Source organism: Dipodomys spectabilis, unplaced genomic scaffold (genome assembly GCF_019054845.1).
Source record: "Dipodomys spectabilis isolate Male_0828 unplaced genomic scaffold, ASM1905484v1 ptg000207l, whole genome shotgun sequence".
In the NCBI taxonomy this organism is placed as follows: Eukaryota; Metazoa; Chordata; class Mammalia; order Rodentia; family Heteromyidae; genus Dipodomys; species Dipodomys spectabilis.
The window spans coordinates 10,585,406-10,604,146 of record NW_024870884.1 but is presented as its reverse complement, the minus strand read 5'-3'; the positions used below and the strand labels follow the sequence as shown (position 1 = coordinate 10,604,146).

The following is an 18,741-nucleotide window of genomic DNA, read 5'->3' as shown; positions in this document are numbered from 1 at the left end:
AGCCAGCCTGAGCAGGAAAGTCTATGAGACTCTTATCTCCAATTAATCATCAAAATGTAGGAAGTGGAGCTGTAGCTCAAGTGGTAGAGAATTTGCCTTGAGCACAAAAGCTCAGGGACAGCACCAAGGCCCTGAGTTCAAGCCACCAGACAGGCACTATATATATATATATATATATATATATATATATATATATATATATATATATAAAATGTATTTATCTATAAAGTCAACCTAGACAATCTACAATATTATTATGTTATTTCCTATGATATTGTTCTCTAGTTTTTTCCAAGGACAGTTTTTCAGAAAGCTTTATTTTCTTACCATGCCTCTTTTCAAACAAGTAATAAGAATGACACAGTGTTGGGTTCACTTGGGCAATACAAACATACTCCTAAGAAAGCATACAATCTCCTAGGCTCACATAGCTAACTATGTGAGAAGCTAGAAAGTACTTCAGAGAAGAAGGATGAAAGAGAGAAGAGAGAAGGGATGTCCACTGGAGAAAGGGCAAGGACACACCAATTCCATGTAGAAGGGACACAAGTGTTGTGTTTGAGAGAGATCTGGTTCAGGAAGGAAGAGTGAGGCTCAGAATGTAAAAGAACTTCCAGTCACTTCCAGGTGTTCAAAAGCAAGAACTATAAGATCCAGTGGCAAATGTCTAGTCTCTGGAAGTAGCTATTCAAACAATATCTGGGTAATGTGTTAAGTTCTATAGAGTGCTCCCTGTTAGTAAGAGGTCTGGATAAAAGGGATCCTCAACTCCTTCTGATTATGTGGGCTTCTTATTCTGCCAGTAAGCCATGGAGCTAGCAAGTAAGCCTCTCAGAAGAAAGATCAACACTTCCTTTCTTGGGAAACTAAATATTTTTTATTCATTTACTGAATTTCATAGACCTAAGAGTCCTTGGCACTACTAACAAGAACGGCAGCACAGACCACACTGCATGTACAAGGAACCATGGTGCCTTGAGGCACACCCCACCCAGGGAGCAGGAAAAGATTCACAAGGCTCCGTGACACTCTGAATCATAGAACCGACCACTCTAGAGTCTTTGTTCTTGCTTCCCATTTGAAGCCAATGTGACAAGTTAAGGTGAGCTTAGAGGAGGTCCCCTAGTGTGGGGCATGAGGCTTCCTCCCTCCCTCCCTCTCATCTGTTCATCAGAAGCAGAAGGCTCAGTCACAGAGTAAGCATCTCAAGGAGGAACTCAGCCAGCCAGGTACATGAGCAGATTTTATATATGCTTCCAGTCTAGCAGCCACAGGACCCAAAGCCACATTGAAATGACAGCTTGGGGCTCAACTGAAAAGTTTGCCAACAAGGGCTCTCTCGGACCAGACACTTTGATTTCTTTGGCCCACATGGAAATGTCATTTGGTGCCACTGCAAAACCAATTAAAAGATGCTAAGAGCGCCCAAGAACCTGGGTTCTCATTTGGCCATGGAGAAGATGAAGTCAGCCACAGGCTGCTGGCTGGTTCCTGACCAACTCTTCTGCCAGAGGAAGGGCTAGTCAGTACCCAAGGCTTATGGGGCCAGCAGAGGGACCCTAGAACTCCTTGTGTGCCTGCTGTAATCGTTTGGCCACCGCGGTGATCAGAGCTGCCCCCTTTCCACTGCCATCTTCCGACAGCATGAATGCCACATCACACTTAGGGGCTAATTCTTTCACTGTCTCCTGCAGCACCCGGGAGAAGCTGTGAAAAGAGAGAAATGTCATCAGCCCTTGCACATGAGATCAGCAGATTACAAATTAATTTCCTCTTTCCTGATCTTAATTGCAAAAGTCCACTTTAAAGGAAAAAAAAAAAAAAAACAACCCACAAGGACTCATTATGTAGCCCTGGCTGTCCCCAAACTTGTAATCCTCCTATATAAACCCTCAAGTGCTGGAATTACAGGTATGCACCACCAAACCAATTGGGGAATATCTGCCCTTTTACCACTAAGCATAATGTTAGTAGTGAGTTTCACAGATATTCTTGATGGGTTAAGGAATTGCCCTTATTCCTAGTTGCTTTGATCATAAAAGGGTATGGATCTTACCAAGTTGTCTGTGCTTACTGAAATGACCATGGTCAAGTCTACCCCTTAGTTAAATCTTGGTTCAAGGGAAAGGCAGGTAAGAACAAGGCCAAAATGTGTGACCCCCCCTCTCCCAGAGAATAGAACACTAGCCATCAGTACTAGATGAAAGGTTGAGTTGAGGTTCACAACAGTGATGCCTTGAACAAATGAAGTTCAGTATGATTGGGAATTTTATGAGCTTGTTAATATATTTCCTTTTTGCTAAAACAAAATATGAAACATTGACATAAAAAAAAAAACGGCTTTGGGCTGGGAAGGTGGCTCAGTGGTAGAGCGCTTGCCTTGCATGCATGAGGCCCTGGGTTCGATTCCTCAGCACCACATAAGAAAAAAGAAAAAAGCCGGAAGTGGTACAGTGGCTCAAGTGGTAGAGCGCTAGCCTTGAGCTGAAGAGCTGAGGGATAGCGCCCAAGCCCAGAGTTCAGACCCCATGACCAGACCCCCCCAAAAAACAAAAAAAAAAACACAGCTTTTCTGCTAAGCACCAATGAGCCAGTGGCTCATGCCTATATTCCTAGCTATTTAGGAGCCAAGATCTAAGGATCATAGTTCAGAGCCCATCCTGGGAAGATTGAGTCTCAAGATGCTTATCTCCAATTAACCAGAAAAAAAAGCTAGAGCTAGAGGCATGATTCAAGTAGTATAGCACCAACTGTAAGCAAAAAAGCTGAGCAAGAGCTCAAAGCCTTGAGTTCCAGCCCACGGACAGGCATAAAACCTGCACACATCTTGTTCTAGAATCTAGGTGGTAGATGTTGGTGCTGCTGACCTTGTAGACCTGTAGAGTCTGGAGTCTACAGAGGCAGGCCTACATTTCCACATGATCCCTTCCCACTCTGTTCACAGGTACTCACTGAGGGTGGAGCTTGTATAGGGTGCCATCCACACCCACGGTGAGCTTCAGGTGCTCCAGCCCCTGGTCTTCTCTCCTTTTCTCCACAATGGCAGCTAGGCCTGCACCACAGAGCTGGGCTGCCCTCCGGGACACGGCTCCACACACCTCCTTTACTATGATGCTGTCTTCACATGTGCTGTCCAGGCCCAGCTGCTGCAGGATCCTCCTGACCTGGAGAAGAGCTAACCGGTCGCTGTGGGCAAGCAAGGCAGGATGTCAGAGACTGCTTCCTAGGATATAGAAGCTGTTCAATGTGATCTAGAGCCTTATCTCCCATTAACCCCCCAAAAGCCAGAAGTAAAGCTGTGGCTCAAGAGACAGAGTACCAGTCTTGAGCAAAAAGGCTGAGCCAGAGTATGAGGCCCTGGTTCAAGGGGGAGGGGGAATGAGAGAGAATGAGAACTATTAAAGATATATACCCAGGTAGGACAGAGCAGGTGCTATAGTCAGAGCATCAATCTCACTGTGATCTGCTGATTTCTACCTCCAAATAGGTAGGATGATTACAAGCTTGCTCAGCCACATAGATAAGTTATTGTGAAAATATTTCATGCCATGGAAAATGATCATGGCATAAGGGGGGGGGAAGATGATATAAACTACATACTATTTTATCTCAGGCTTAAGTGTATTTGTTTTCTTTTATTTTGTCCTCACAGAAAAAAAAAATGGGAGAGCAGTGATTCAGATGTTAGTAGGTTTATAGGTAATGCTTATTTTCTTCTACTTATCTGTATTTTTTAACTTTCTGAAATGAGTAATGTTTGTGTGTTTTTAGGGTGAATAAAAAGGAAGCCTGCAGTTTCTTCCTGCTTTCTTTATGGTTTATTGTTATTTAATAAATATTTCCTCCCTTGATCCCAGGGAAACTCTGGGGATTAAGCAGCAATTGTTTATCTTATAAAGAAGTAAACAGAGCTCCAGAGAGAGGAAACAAGTCCCACAACAGACAGACAGCTCAAGCTGAAGCTTACACCTAGGCTCTGGGACTGTAAATCCTAGGCCCTTTCCCTGAGAAGAACTGTCTCTAGCAGGTGTGAAATGGACCCCTGTCAGAAGAACACCTAAGATAAGAGTCTCACAGACTTTCTTGCCCAAGATAGCACCAAACCTCCATCCTCAGACCTCAGCCTCCTAAGTAGCTAGGATTAGAGGCATGAGTCACTGGTGCCCAGCCAGACCTGAAATTTACAAATGGAAACATCCAGGCAGCAGAGCTATGGTTCAGGTGGTAGAACACTAACCTTGGGTAAAAACAAACAAACAAACAAACCCCTCAAGGACAGTGCTCAGGTCCTGAGTTCAAGCCCCAGGACAAGCACCAAAAACAAATAAAACTCAAATCTTCCTGACCTTGACGTAACAGCACATCCCATTCAGAGTGTCTCCCACCAAGCAAGTAAACTGATCACACATCACCTTTCAATCTGGGACAGGAATTTGGTCTCAAAGATGCCCCTGGTCCGGAGACGCTCTGAGATCTGCCCTCGGAAGAGGAGACCCCGCTTGGTCAGGTCAATCAGGATTTGCCGTACAATCTCCCCCAGGTACATCCCACTGGTCATTTTCTCATATCTGGGAGAAGAGGGATAAATAAGGCTGGTGAGGGCAGGGAAATCAGCCCTGGCCTGTTTCTGCAGGCTGCCATAGGAGGGCATGTCATTGATGTAACCACAGGCCTGGCTCAGGCAGGCCCAGAGAGATGCGATGCGGAAGACAGTGTCAGGTGAGAAAGCCAGGCTTTGGAACCACATGAACCAAGAGCCAGACCCAGCTCTCCCATATCTTAGCTGCACAAAGTAAGCAAGTACTGTGAGCTGGCATCCCCCAAACAGAAAAGAGATAAGAACCCCACAAGAACACAGAGGTAGGGTCTAGCAACACAGGCACTAAGTCAAAATCCCTCTCCTGGCCTCCAAGCCAACAACCCTCCACCCCCCACCCCGGCAAGCTTTGTGCTACCAGTCTCTTACGAGAGTCTTCACTTTGCATTTGACTCCACATGTCTTCAAATTTGACTTCCAACAATAAATCTGAAGGATTATACACCAAGAGTGCTCAAAGATGTTTTTTCCTTTCCTTTTTTATTGTTTTTTTTCCATTGTGGTTGGTCACAGGGCTTGAACTCAGAGCCTGAACACTATCCTTGAGCTTTTCTGCTCAAGGCTAGCACTCTATCACTTTAAGCTACAGCTCCACTTCTAGTTTTCAGATGGTGAATTGGACATGAGTCTCAGGACCTTTTCTGCCTGGACTGGCTTTGAACCACAACCCTCAGATCTCAGCTTCCTGAGTAGCTAGGATTTCAGGTGTGAGCCACCAGGTCCCAGCTCCTTCCCTTTTTCTACCAGCTGTGAGCTCCACAGGGCCAAACAGCAAGGAAGACAGGCACTAGAGTGTGAACAGTGATCACACCACTCACAATCACACACTGCTGGATCCCACTGCCTACCGGGGCGAATGGAACACAGAGCTTATGTATGTGCTGGGCTTATGTTGTCTAAAAAGTCCAACACCTCTACAGTCAAAGGACCCAATATCAGGACAGAAAACTAATGTTGACTGGGAGGCAAATTCACAAGTTCTTCCTCCTAAACTCTCGGTCAAGACACAAAAGTTGTGAGGAACTTGCTCCTTGAAGGACGTATGGAACTCAGATGTCCCAACTGGAGAATGAAAGATCAGGCCCCATGGCTTTTTGTGTCTTACGTTTTTTGATTAATTATTGGGCCTATTGTAACTCAACTGCCTCCTGCTGACAAAAACTAACACCAAAAGAAATTGAGGGCTTGTCCAGGCCTCATCTGGACATTATTCTCAGCTTAACAGCTATCTTTGGCCAAGACAGTTCCTCACACACCCCACCTACTCAGGCCCCCAACCCGCACATCAACCCATACAATAGAACACAGGTTTCCCCTTTACTATATTATGGTGTTGCAGTTAGGCCACATGGCCTGCAAAACCTAAAACATTTGCTATCTGGCCCTTTAAAGAAAAGCTTTGCCAAACCTGTTCTAGAGATTAGGCCTTGGCTAACAAGCAAGGCTTGCTCTATTTTGCTTTATCTCTGCCCACTCTTCCTCTCATCCCAGGAAAAGCAGTCCTCTCAGGATGCAGGTGAACATCTACTCCAATGGTTTATAAAGCCATGCATTATTTTCAGTCTGGAATGAACCTCACAAAGGCTGATGATCTCTGGTTAAGACATGGCAACATGGCAAAAACTAGCCTCCCAGCCATCCCTCCTCTAGAACAAAGCCTTCCCGCCTGCCTGGCAGCCAAGCTTTAAAATGGATGAAGACATTACCCTCTGGCCCAATCTATGAAAAGCCATGGAGAGATCTCATTCACTAGGTCCCACAACTCTTGGTGCTCCATGACACAGGCGAGTGAACAGAGATTCTGACAGCTCTGCTTCCTTCCAGAGCCACCTTTTACCCTCATGGCATGTGATGGTAAAAGGGACCCCCTTTTCCTGTTGCCAATCAGAAACATCATAATATTTTGTTTTCATTCCAGGAAGATACTTCACCGATATCTGATGCAGACAGGTAATGAATATACAAAGCTATCATGTCCATGGTATGACAATGGCACCTCTCCCCAGCTCTAGAGACGGCGCTCACTGCAGAACCTGTATAAATGCACACATCCTCCCTCCTCACCTCTGTTTGCCAGGATTCAGGGACCCCTCATCCACCTCCTTGTCATACTGGGTCCGGATGTGATCTATGCAGCCATTGTCTCCGAATCCTCCCCATTCTGTGTTGATGCACATCTTCCCTTCGTCCCCTTCCACCAGCTCGATGTTCCTCATCTCCTCCATGTAGCACATGTTGCTTCCTGTCCCTAGAAGGAATTGTGAAGGCACTTCGGACCCCACGGACAGTACCAGGTCCAAGAGAGGCCAGGGAATAAGAGTTGAGGCTTGGACTCAGCATCAAAAACAATACTTATCGCCAGGTGCCAGTGGCTCATGCCTGTAACCCTAGCTACTCAGAAGGCTAAGATCTGAGGATCACGGTTCAGAGCCATCCCAGGCAGGAAAGTCTATGAGACTCTTATCTCCAATAAGCCACTCAGAAAATAGGAAGTGGCACTGTGGTTCAAGTGGTAGTGTACTCGCCTTGAGCTAAAGAGCTGAGGGACAGTGCCCAGGCCCAGAGTTCAAGCCCCATGACTGACAAAAAAAAAAAAAAAAAAATCAAAATGAACTCCAGGAAATGCAAACAAGAGGGTTTTTTCTTTCTTTGTTTTTTCTTTTCGTCTTGTTTGTTCATTTATCTGTCTTTAGAATGGTAAAGGACACAGAAATGGAGGGACAAAGGGCGAATAAATACAGAAGTGGTACTCACTAGACACTATGTTGAAAATGAACTATATAACTGTGGGTGGAGATGGGAGGGAAAAGCTGTGAGTGAGTGAGTGAGGGAAGGGGTGACATTGTCCAAAAAGAAACATACTCTTTACCTGATTTATGTAACTGTAACCCCCTCTGCACATCACCTTTATAATAACAATAAAAACATTTTTTAGAGTTGAGGCTTGGAGTAAGACTAAGCTGAACAATATTCCAGCTTTATACTCAGTTGGTTAGTCTTAAGTACCTTATCTTTCAGAGGCTATTTGGACCTATAAAAAAGGAAATGATAGCCAGGCGCCAGTGGCTCACGCCTGTAATCCTAGCTACTCAGGAGGCTGAGATCTGAGAATTGCGGTTCAAAGCCAGCCCGGGCAGGAAAGACCGTGAGACTCCTATCTCCAATAAACCACTAGAAAACCGGAAGTGGCGCTGTAGCTCAAGTGGTAGAGCGGTCGCCTTGAGCTGAAGAGCTGAGGGACAGTGCCCAGGCCCAGAGTTCAAGCCCCATGACCAACAAAAAAAAAAAAAAAAAAGGAAATGATGCCTGCTTACTGGTTTGTTGTAAGTTAAAAAATTAAGTGGGGGCTGGGAAGGTAGCTCAGTGGTAGAGCGCTTGCCTTGCATGCCTGAGGCCCTGGGTTCGATTCCTCAGCACCACATAAGCAAAAAGAAAAAAAAGCCAGAAGTGGCGCTGTGGCTCAAGTGGTAGAGCGCTAGCCTTGAGCTGAAGAGCTGAGGGACAGCGCCCAGGCCCAGAGTTCAGGCCCCAGACCAGACTCCCCCCCCCAAAAAAAAATTAAGTGGTACTTGTAGGTTTTCTCCACATGGTAGGTAAGTGTCCAGTGAACAGTACCTCTCATCTTTATCATCATCATCATCATCATCATCATCATCAAATGACAAAGACATGCCAAGCTTCCGAAGAGCCACAGACTTGGCAGGCAGAGCTTCAAGGGGCCATGAGAAATCCTCTGATCTTAGAAAAGCAAACATTTGGCACCCATGCACCACCCCTCTCCTCCCTTGCACATGACCTGGACAACTCTTCTAAACACAGTGGTTCAGGCATCTCTTAGGACCAGTGACACAGACCTCTCTAGCCTCCAGAGCTGGTCTAACCCTTCCCACAGATGATGGAGTTCAAGTCAGAAAGAAAAAGCAACTGCCCAGGTTCAAAAGTAAATAGAAATCCAAATGAGCCAGAGCCTCTGCCTGGCTCCATCCCTCTATGATTCATACTCTGGAAGTCCAAGTAACACCCTAGAAAACTCAACCAGATTCTGCCACTACGCAACTGTGCCTGTCACCTGGAAAGCATTTCCTCTTTATCTCTATCAGTTCAAATCTCACTTGGCTCCCATCCTCTTAGGAAGACTTATCTTTCTAGATCCAATCTTGGTCTTGCTTACTGCAAGACTTCTTCCAAAGGCCTTTAAAAAGCCTGCATTGCCTTAGACCTTTCCCTTCCCCTCTTCTAAGTTTTCTTCCAACTCTTCCCCTTACCACTCAACCAGAAGTAGGCAGGTAGCAGAGGAGATACACACTTGGAGCCGGAGTAAGAATGGCTTGGCCAATCCTGGGCCAACATGAGTACTGTCCACCTGATAGCTAGTCCCATGGCCATAATTTGAATATCTCTTCCTTTCCTGTCATCTCCTTTCTCAACAAAAAAAGGATGACTGTGGCTTAGAACCCTTAATGGTAAATTATGTTAAGTAGAAATGTAGGAATGAAGTAACCTGAACCCCAATCTTAGTGAAGGCCATCTCTACCTTGGATGGAGCCTCTAAGTTTTGGATCAATGACCCCTACCACTTTAAGGCATCAAAAAGGCAGGCTCATGCCTGTAATTCTAGTACTCAGGAGGCTGAGATCTGAGGATAATGGTTTAAAGCCAGCTGGGGCAGGAAAGTCTGTGAAACTCTTATCTCCAATAAACCACCAGAAAACCAGAGGTGGCGCCGTGGCTCAAGTGGTAGAGTGCTAGCCTTGAGGGACAAAGCCCAGGCCCAGAGTTCAAGTCCTATGACTGACAAAAAATAAGACAGGCTGGGAGTAGGCCAGTGGGCCACAACTGAGCACTTACCTGCAATCAAGCCAATCTCACAGTTAGGATCTTCATAGCCACAGGTCATCATGGTCCCCACTGTATCATTCACCACTGCAACGATGTCCAGGTCAAACTCCTGCAAAGGAAGCAGCCTTACTAGAAGCAGACTTCCCAGGGGCCTGTGAGCCCAAGGCAGCAGAGGCCTGTGTCACAGGGACTGGGCACGAGATGGCAGAGCAGAGGGATGTGGGGAAAGGGACAAGGCAGGCACAAGCCTCAACATCATGTCCTACATTTCTCCTCTTGATAGCCTCCCTGAGCATGTCCACCACGTCTTCCCCTTCACAGTCAGTGGCTTTGAAGCCTTTGGTCCATCCTATGAGTGTTCCCTGAAAGAAAGGAGGGGGGGGGGGCACTTACTCAAGCAGTAGCTCACAAGCTGTGCACTGTGCAACTTCTACATCTAGGAGACATGAGGCAACTGGACATCCTTGCTAGTCAGGTGTGTGGACTTTGCAGTGTGTATTCACTGCAGTCCTAACTCAGCACAGAGGAAGCATGGAGTAGGATAGCCAGATAAGCCATAATCTTCAAGAGTCAGGCGTTAACTTCTGAGGCACACTTTTACCACACAGAATCAAAAGCTATGGCAGGTGATCCCACTTCTAATTTAGCCTGCCACGGATTAAGATGTCATCCAAGGTAGAGTTACAAAATGCAAGCCAAGGCTTTACTCTTCAGTGAACACCAGACATACCCATATTCCAACAAGAGCAAGGAGACCACTCATCCTACACAGCAACATAAAAAATCTTTTTTTTAAAGTTTTATATACTTTTTGTATTTACGTGGTACCAAGGAATTGAACCCAGGTCCTCATGTGTGCTAGACAAACACTCTACCAGGAAGCCACATTCCTGCCTAAAAACATCTTTCTTTTTTTGGTTGTGGGGCTTGACTTCTAGGCTTGGGTACTGTCCCTCAGCTCAAGGCAAGTGCTCTACCACTTGAGCCACAGTGCCACTTCCAAAAAAAATCTTAATTTAGCAGTGAGAGAAGGCTGGAAAGAGAGAATAGTGTTACGTATACACTGTTACATGAAAGCTCACTAGACATACACACAGTGAATTAATCTGTTTGTTGTTTTTTGTGTGCCAGTCCTGGGGCTTGAACTCAGGGTTTGAGCATAGTCTCTGAACCTTTTTCTCTCTCAAGGCTGGCACTCTACCTCTTGAGCCACAGTTCCACTTCTGGCTTTTTGATGGTTAATTGGACATACGAATTGCATGGGCTTTCCTGCCCAGGCTGACTTTCAACCATGATCTTCAGATCTCAGCCTCCCAAGAAGTTAGGATTATAGGTGTGAGCCACCAGCACTTGGATCCTATTAGTTTTTTTTTTTAATTATACACGTGCTTGAATCTGGAATACGATATACAGCTTGAATGGTTGTCTCTGGGTGCAACATCCTGAGTGACATTCTTTTTATTTGTGCCAGTCCTAGGGCTTGAACTCAGGGCTTGGGAATTGTCACTGAGGGATGTGTGTGTGTGTGTGTGTGTGTGTGTGTGTGTGTGTGCTTTTGGATGCTTGTTGGTCATGGGGCTTGAACTCTGGGTCTGGGAGCTGTCCCTCAGCTCTTCAGCTCAAGGCAAGTGCTCTACCACTTGAGCCACAGCACCACTTCCAGTTTTCTGGTGGTTAATTGAAGATAAGAGTCTCATGGACTTTCCTGCCTAAGCTGGTCTGGATCCTCAGATCTCAGCCTCCTGAGTAGCTAGGATTACAGGCATGAGCCACCGGTGTCCTAGTGAGGGTTTTGTTGTTTTTGTTTGTTTTGTTTTGTTTTGTTTTGTTTGCTCAAGCCTGACACTCTACCATTGAGCCACAAGTTCACTTCTGAATTTTTGGTAGTTTATTGGAGATAAAAGTCTCATGGACTTTCTTTGGCTTTGAATCTTGATCCTCAGATATTAAACTCCTAAGTAGCTAGGATTACAGGCATGAGCCACCAGCATGTGACTCTGAGTGCCCATATTCTTTAACTTTTCTAAAATTAATATGTCTATTTTTTATAACACTGAGAGCCAGATGCCAACAAACAAACAAACAAAAACCCCCCACGAAAGTAGTGATTTGAAGCTGCCAGCAAATCCAATGTCAGCTCCCAAACCCTGTGGCTATCTGACCCTCTCCTGAGACCTCAGCCAGCAATCATGTTTCCACCTCAGCACATTTCTTGGCACCCTGGACCCCCCGCCCCCTGCTCCTTCCCTGGATGGTATATATAGAGACAAGTAGAGAAATATCCTCAACTGAAAACCCTTCTTATACATTGTCACTACACACACACACACACACACAATTTATTATATCTCTTTTTTCCTCCCCTTCATAGGTGGCTTTGTCTCCAATTGCCTACCTTCTTCACCATGCTTTACAGGCTTGTCAGTGCTGTCAGAGGAGACAGGCCTGGAAGGGCGGTTCCCCTGGGTGAGAAGCTCAGCTACGTCCTGACTTATCAGGCCCGTCAATCATTCAGCACCATGGACAGCTGCACGTGGCACTATTTCCCATCAGGCATTAATTTTTAATGGGCCCAGTGACACAAGGATGCATTAGTCTTTTTTTTTAAGTGGTTTTTTTTAAAAAGGAGAAAGCAAAAAATAAAAAAACAAAAAACCTACCTAGCTACTTAGGAGGCTAAAAAAAAAAAAAAAAAAAAGCCAGACCAGGTAGGAAAGTCTGTAAGACTCCTAACTCCAATTAATTACAAAAAAAAAAAGGTGCCAAAGTATAGAGATGGTTCAAGTGGCAGAGTGCCAAACTTGAGCAAAAAAAGCTAATGGTCTGAGTTCAAGCTCCCATATCGGAAAAAAAAGAAGAACTTAAAAATGACAAAGTATTGTGGTGAGCATGCATAGTTTTTAGGAAAACACTATTCCTTTGTTGTTGTCAGTCCTGGTACTTGAACTTGGGGCCTGGGCACTGTCCCTGAGCCTTTCTGTGCTCAAGGCTAGCACTCTACCACTTGAGCCACAGTACACTTCTGGCTTTTTCTGTTCATGTGGTACTGAGTGCTAGGCAAGCACTCTACTACTAAGCTATATTCCCAGCCCTACACTATTCCATTTTATAGAAAGAATTTGAGCATCCATGGATTTTGGTGCCTGTGGAAAGTCCACAGTACAACCTCAGCAGACAGTGAGGGATGACCATTCCCTAAATTCCCTCCCCCGCAAAATAATGAAAAATAGAAAGTTATAAGTAAAAATCATTAAGTAGTTCAAGTGCCACCCTGTATTTTCAGCTGCCCCGAATCTGTGACCCATAAAAAAGCAGTTAGCTGGGCCCTGGTGGCTCATGCCTGGAGTCCTAGCTACTGAGGAGGCTGAGATATGAGGATCATGATTTGAAGCCAGCCCAGACAGGAAAGCCCATTAAACTCTTATCTCCAATTAATCACAGGGCTGGGAAGGTGGCTCAGTGGTAGAGCGCTTGCCTTGCATGCCTGAGGCCCTGGGTTCGATTCCTCAGCACCACATAAGCAAAAAAAAAGAAAAAAAAGCCGGAAGTGGTGCTGTGGCTCAAGTGGTAGAGTGCTAGCCTTGAGCTGAAGAACTGAGGGACAGCGCCCAGGCCCAGAGTTCATGCCCCACGACTGGACCCCTCCAATTAATCACAGAAATACATGGAAGTGGTGCTGAGGCTCAAGTGGTAGAGCACTAGCCTTGAGCAAAAGGAGCTCGGGGACAGTGCCCAGGCCCTGAGTTCAAGCTCCAGGACCAGAAAGAAAGAGAGAAAGGAAGAAAGAAACAAAGAAACAAAGAAAGAAAGAAGGAAGGAAAGAAGGAAGGAAGGAAAGAAGGAAAGAAGGAAGGAAGGAAGGAAGGAAGGAAGGAAGGAAGGAAGGAAGGAAGGAAGGAAGGAAGGAAGGAAGGAAGAAAGGAAGGAAGGAAGGAAGGAAGGGTGAACAGTGACTCAGAGGAACATTGGGGTGTCCCCCAATGGAGGACAGCTTCTTGGCTGGCTATGAGCCTGGTGAGGAGTCTTACCTTGTCAATGCTCATCTGCCTGCAGGGAAAGGAGAAGGTGAAGCCCAAGGGTAGCTGGGCTCCCTTGAGGCCCATGTAGTCCAGAAAGTCAGCAATGCACTGCACAATGTGGTCAAAGAGCTGCCGGGAGAGAATGGCATTCATGCAAGGTGGGCACTGATCAGGGCAGGAGGCTGGGCACAAGACCCATCCCGGGCACTCACCTCTTCACCAGTGCCCTGCATGATCTCCAGGGGGATGGCAAAGATCTTGTTGTACATGCGCACTGACCTCCGCCCACTTCTGATCTTCACCAGGAGGACCCGGAAGTTAGTTCCCCCCAAGTCCAGGGCAAGAAACTTTCCTTTCTCTGTGGTGGAGAGAGGAGGCTACATTGCACCAGCATATACTAAACAGGTGCAAGCCCTGCAGACCCACAGCCTTCCTTCCTGGGCTCCTACTTGAAAAGGGCTTCAGGCCTTGGGCTGGCATCCTCAGCTGGTCTGTCAGCCTGCACTTTCCCTGTGGCAAATTCAGGTCCAGGTGTCACTAAGAGCCCTGGAGCAGGGTACTGGTGCCTCAAACCTGTAATCCTAGGTACTCAGGATGCTGAGATCTGAAGATCGAGGTTCAAAGCCAGCCTGGGCAGGAAAGTCTGTGAGACTCTTATCTCCAATTAACCATCAGAAAATGGGAAGTGGTGCTATATGGTTCAAGCGGGAGAGCCCTGGCCTTGAGCTGAAGAGCTCAGGGACAGGGCCCAGGTCCAGAGTTCAAGCCCAACAATAGAAAGAAAGAAAAAGAAAGAAAGAAAGAGAGAGAGAAAGAAAGAGAGAGAAAGAAAGAAGGAAGGAAGGAAAGAAGGAAGGAAGAAAAGAAAAGAAAAGAAAAGAGCCCTGAACCAGAGAGAGGTAAGGGACCTGGCAGGTCTGGGCACTGGTTTCTCATCTTCAGCAAGAGTGGTCAGGTCCAAAGCCACATCTGCAGAATGAGGAGGCTGGGACTCTGCGAGTCCTCTCAGAGCTGAACTCCACTGACCAATGGCCTGCTGGGAAAGCTCAAGGCACTGTGTCTTGAATGCAGGGAATCTGGCAAAGCGCATGCTAAAACGGACCCTCCAGGGGCCTTTGAGGGTAACTCAGGCTGGGCCACCCTAACTGCAAGGAGCTCAGGGTATCATCATCCTGTCTGAAGAACCCAGAGGAATCCCTCCTCACAAGCATGAAACAATCCTCTTCCTTTGCTTTTCCCTGGTCCCCCTGGCACTGTCTAAAAAATATAACAAGTCCTATCACCATGGGGCTATACAGCACACATGTGTGTGCATGCACATAACACACACACACACACACACACACACACACACACACACACACAAGGTAAGCCAAGGCACACAGGTTCAGAAGGACTAAACTTCTACTTTATGTTTCCTTCCCTTCCTTAACAGATCTGAATTTAAAATTTTTAAAACAGAACCCTTGGGGGCTGGGAAGGTGGCTCAGTGGTAGAATGCTTGCCTTGCATGCATGAGGCCCTGGGTTCGAGCTCTCAGCACCACATTAAGCAGAAAAAGTCAGAAGTGGTGCTGTGGCTCAAGTGGTAGAGGGCTAGCCTTGAGTTCAGGCCCCATGACCAAAATAAATAAATAAACAAACAAACAAATAAACAAACAGAACCCTTGGCTGGGAAGGTGGCTCAAGTGGTAGAGCGCTAGTCTTGAGCTGAAGAGCTGAGAGACAACGTCCAGGCCCAGAGTTCAGGCCCCACAACTAACAAAAAATTAAATTAAAAAATAAAAACAGAACCCTTCACTGTGGTTAGTCTTTTGTTGGAGCCTTTTGTTGTTATTGCATTTTGCTTTGTTTCATTTTGTCTAAAACAATGTAACAGCTTGTAATCTAGGCTGGCTTGAAACTCAGGATCTTCCAGAGTTCATCAGTTCCATTCATACTCGGCTGATTTAAGGGTTTGGTTTTGTTTGGAGGTGGGGGGTTGATTATTTTCTGACATTACTTAGGCCTAGAGTCCTGTCCCTTAGCTTATTCATTTGAGATTAGTGCTCTACCACTCAAGCCACAGCCTCATTTTCGGCTTTTTGGTGATCGAGGTAACTATAATCATAAGGTCTCAGCCTCTTGAGTAGCAAGGATTACAGGTGTGAGCCACTGGCGCCCAGCAGTTTTAAGTTTTGAGGGAAGCTGTGTGTGACCATTCAGAGAGGAGGCTGTGATTCCCACCTGTGCCATCCGGCATCCCACAGACATAGGTGGGCAGCATCTTGACTGTGGCCAGTGCGTGGGTCTTCTTCTTCAGTCCATACTCTAGCTCAGCTCTCATCCTGTCCTGCACACCAGCAAGCTGCTCCCGGGTCAGCTGGAACAAAGCCAGCACCTTGTCGATCTGCTTCCGCTGGGCCTGGACACGGGAAGCCACTGCTGTCACCATCGCGGCTCCCTTGGTGCTGCCACTCTCTGACAGGAGGAAACGGACATCACAGTTTGGGACCAGCCTCCTCACCACCTTGTGCAGACGTTTGGGGTACCTAAAGGTAGGGAGGATAGGGAAATACTGAGAATCATCAAGGCCAGGTCTAGCCAGTGGGAACAGACAGAAGAGAAGGAGGGGGCTAGCCCTGGGCAGTGTGCTTGGCCAGGACCCAGCCCTTGAGGTAGTGTGTGTGTGTGTGTGTGTGTGTGTGTGAGAGAGAGAGAGAGAGAGAGAGGGAGAGAGAGAGAGAGAGAGAGAGAGAGACTAGGACACTGGGACAATGGAAGGAACATTAGGAAGTGCCCATTTGATGCACTGATGTTTCATGTAAGGCAGGTCCATGTGTGATATGCTGACTGAATATTATCTGGCCAGTGGGAAGGACCTTTTCCTGCCCAGGCTGCCTTTGAACCTCGATCCTCCGATCTCAGCCTCCTGAGTAGCTAGGATTATAGACGTGAGCCACTGGCACCTGGCAATGGGAAGGCTCTTTTACAGCTCTACGTTTTTTTGGTCATGGGGTCTGAACTCTGAGCCTGGGCACTATCCCTCAGCTCTCTGAGCCACAGCACCACTTCCGGCTTTTTCTGTTTATGTGGTGCTGAGGAATTGAACCCAGGGCCTCATGCATGCGAGGCAAGCACTCTACCAGTGAGCCACCTTCCCAGTTCCTTTTGTAGCTCTTTCCAGAGTATACCCACCTGACTCCCAGTGCCACCTCTGTCAGCCAAAGGAGCTTTTGAACTCTATATATCTGAGAAATTCTCATTTCTGTGTGTCTTCCTACCAGGATCCTTCATACAAGGTGTATTTTACCTGATACCAGTCTTACCAAATAGAAAGTATTTAATAAATAATACAATGATACATGGATGGGGGAATGCAGACATCCATGTATGCATGGATGCATGGAGAGATGGGTGATGGACATATGGATGGATGCATGGATGGAATGGATGAATGGGTACATACATGCATGGATGTATACCAAGATGAATGGATGGATAGATGGATAAGTGGATGGATGGACAGATGGATGGCCTTCCTAGTTAGGCAATGTTTTTTTTTCCCTGGTCCTGGGCTTGAACTCTGGGCCTGAGCTCTGTCCCTGAGCTTCTTTTGCTCAAGGCTAGTGCTCTACCACTTGAGCCACACTGTTTTCTGAGTAGTAAAGAGTCTCATGGACTTTCCTGCCTGGACTGGCTTCAAACTGTGATCCTCAAATCTCAACCACCTGAGTAGCTAGGATTATAGGCATGAGCTACCAGTGCCCAGTTTAGGCAATGGATTTAGCAAAATATTTCTTTTAAGAATGTTTCCCAACTGGGAGACAGCAAAGAGAGGAGTAACATGGTCCAAGACGAAAAGTACTCATTACCTGGCTTATGTAATGGTAACTCCTCTACACATCACCTTTATAATAACAATTCAAAATAGAAAATTAAAACGAGTGCTTCCCTAAAGCTACCTAGGCAGTTAGACAAAAATGCTCTCTATCTGTCGTTTCTCTTGTAATCAGTGGCTCAGATAAGCAACACAGACCAGAGCACACACCGGGCTCCCCTGCGCTGTGGGCTAGGAGGCAGCACTCACTGAGGGTGTATCTTGTAGACAGTGCCGTCCATGCCCACGGTGGTCCTGAGTCTTGCCAGCTTCTTGTTCTCCCGGAGGCGGGTCAGGATGGCCGCCAGGGCCGCCGCACAGAGGTTAGCAGAGCGGAACGAGACGATGGTGCAGACGTGCTGGACAGCAATGCAATCAGCCTCAGAGGGCTCTAGGCCCAAATCTGTCAAAATCTCCCTTGTATTAGCAAGGCCTTCTTTATACCTAGCCAGGAAACAGGATGAGAAGATCATACTTTGCCAGACTAGGGGCTTCATCCTGGAGGAATCAGATCTTCTTCTTCCTCTCAGGACTGTGCAAATAAATAGGCTGTCTCACGATAATAATAGTAGTAGTAGCAGCAGCAGCAGCAGCAGCAGTAGTAGTAATAACAAGTGGCTTCTATTTACCAGGCAATTATTATGTGACAGGTTCTTGTCTAAGGATTTTACATCTATTAACTCTTCTAATTTTCACAACAGTCCTGGGAGGAGTACTGCTATTACAAAATGACAGTATGACAGTGTGCATATGAGAGATGTACGTAACTTGTTCCTCATCACACCGTAAGTGCTAGAACCAAACTTTGAACTCAGGAAATTAGAATGTAGAACCTATCATTTTTTTTGTCAGTCATGGGGCTTGAACTCTGGGGCCTGGGCGCTGTCCCTCAGCTCTTCAGCTCAAGGCTAGCACTCTACCACTTGAGCCACAACACCACTTCGTGTTTTCTGGTAGTTAATTGGAGATAAGCGTCTCACAGACTTTCCTTCTCAGGCTGGCTTTGAACCTTGATCCTCAGATCTCAGCCTCCTTAGTAGCTAGGATTACAGGCATGAGCCACCGGTGCCTGGCAGAACCGACACTTTCAATTATCCTGTGCTATGCTGTCATTCACAGAAACTCTGCTGCAGGGTCAGACTCAGAGTGAGCTCAGACTCTACACTGATTAGAAAAAGTAGAATAATGTCAGGGCTTGTAAGTCTGAGGAGCAAGGCACTGAGTTGACTGGGGTGGCCTCCTTCACCAGCCAGCTCTCCACTGCAGGAATCTGAATGTGGAGCTCAGATCACCAGGTCTAAAGCCAGCCTTCCTGGGAGCATGTGGAAAGGGCTCTTTCTGTATCAAGGGTTCTTAGTTTGCAAGGTACCTGGTGGCTCACGTCTAGAATCGTAACTACTCAAGAGGTCTGAGAATCATATTTTGAAG

At 46.5% G+C, this 18,741-nt stretch overlaps 1 protein-coding gene across 1 annotated transcript in view; it reads right to left on the bottom strand.

Annotated features, from left to right (window-relative positions):
- Positions 1–1,361: 1,361 nt before the first annotated feature.
- Hkdc1 (hexokinase domain containing 1) overlaps positions 1,362–18,741 on the bottom strand; it is a 41,773-nt gene continuing 24,393 nt past the window's right edge. The window contains exons 9-18 of the mRNA XM_042696392.1: positions 17,524–17,757; positions 15,681–15,985; positions 13,668–13,813; positions 13,465–13,584; positions 9,703–9,798; positions 9,446–9,545; positions 6,662–6,845; positions 4,413–4,568; positions 2,953–3,186; positions 1,362–1,707 (exon numbers count right to left, since the gene is read on the bottom strand). Coding sequence (XP_042552326.1) covers positions 1,560–1,707; positions 2,953–3,186; positions 4,413–4,568; positions 6,662–6,845; positions 9,446–9,545; positions 9,703–9,798; positions 13,465–13,584; positions 13,668–13,813; positions 15,681–15,985; positions 17,524–17,757 — 1,723 coding nt within the window. The 3' untranslated portion in view covers positions 1,362–1,559. The remainder of the gene's footprint in view (positions 1,708–2,952; positions 3,187–4,412; positions 4,569–6,661; positions 6,846–9,445; positions 9,546–9,702; positions 9,799–13,464; positions 13,585–13,667; positions 13,814–15,680; positions 15,986–17,523; positions 17,758–18,741) is intronic.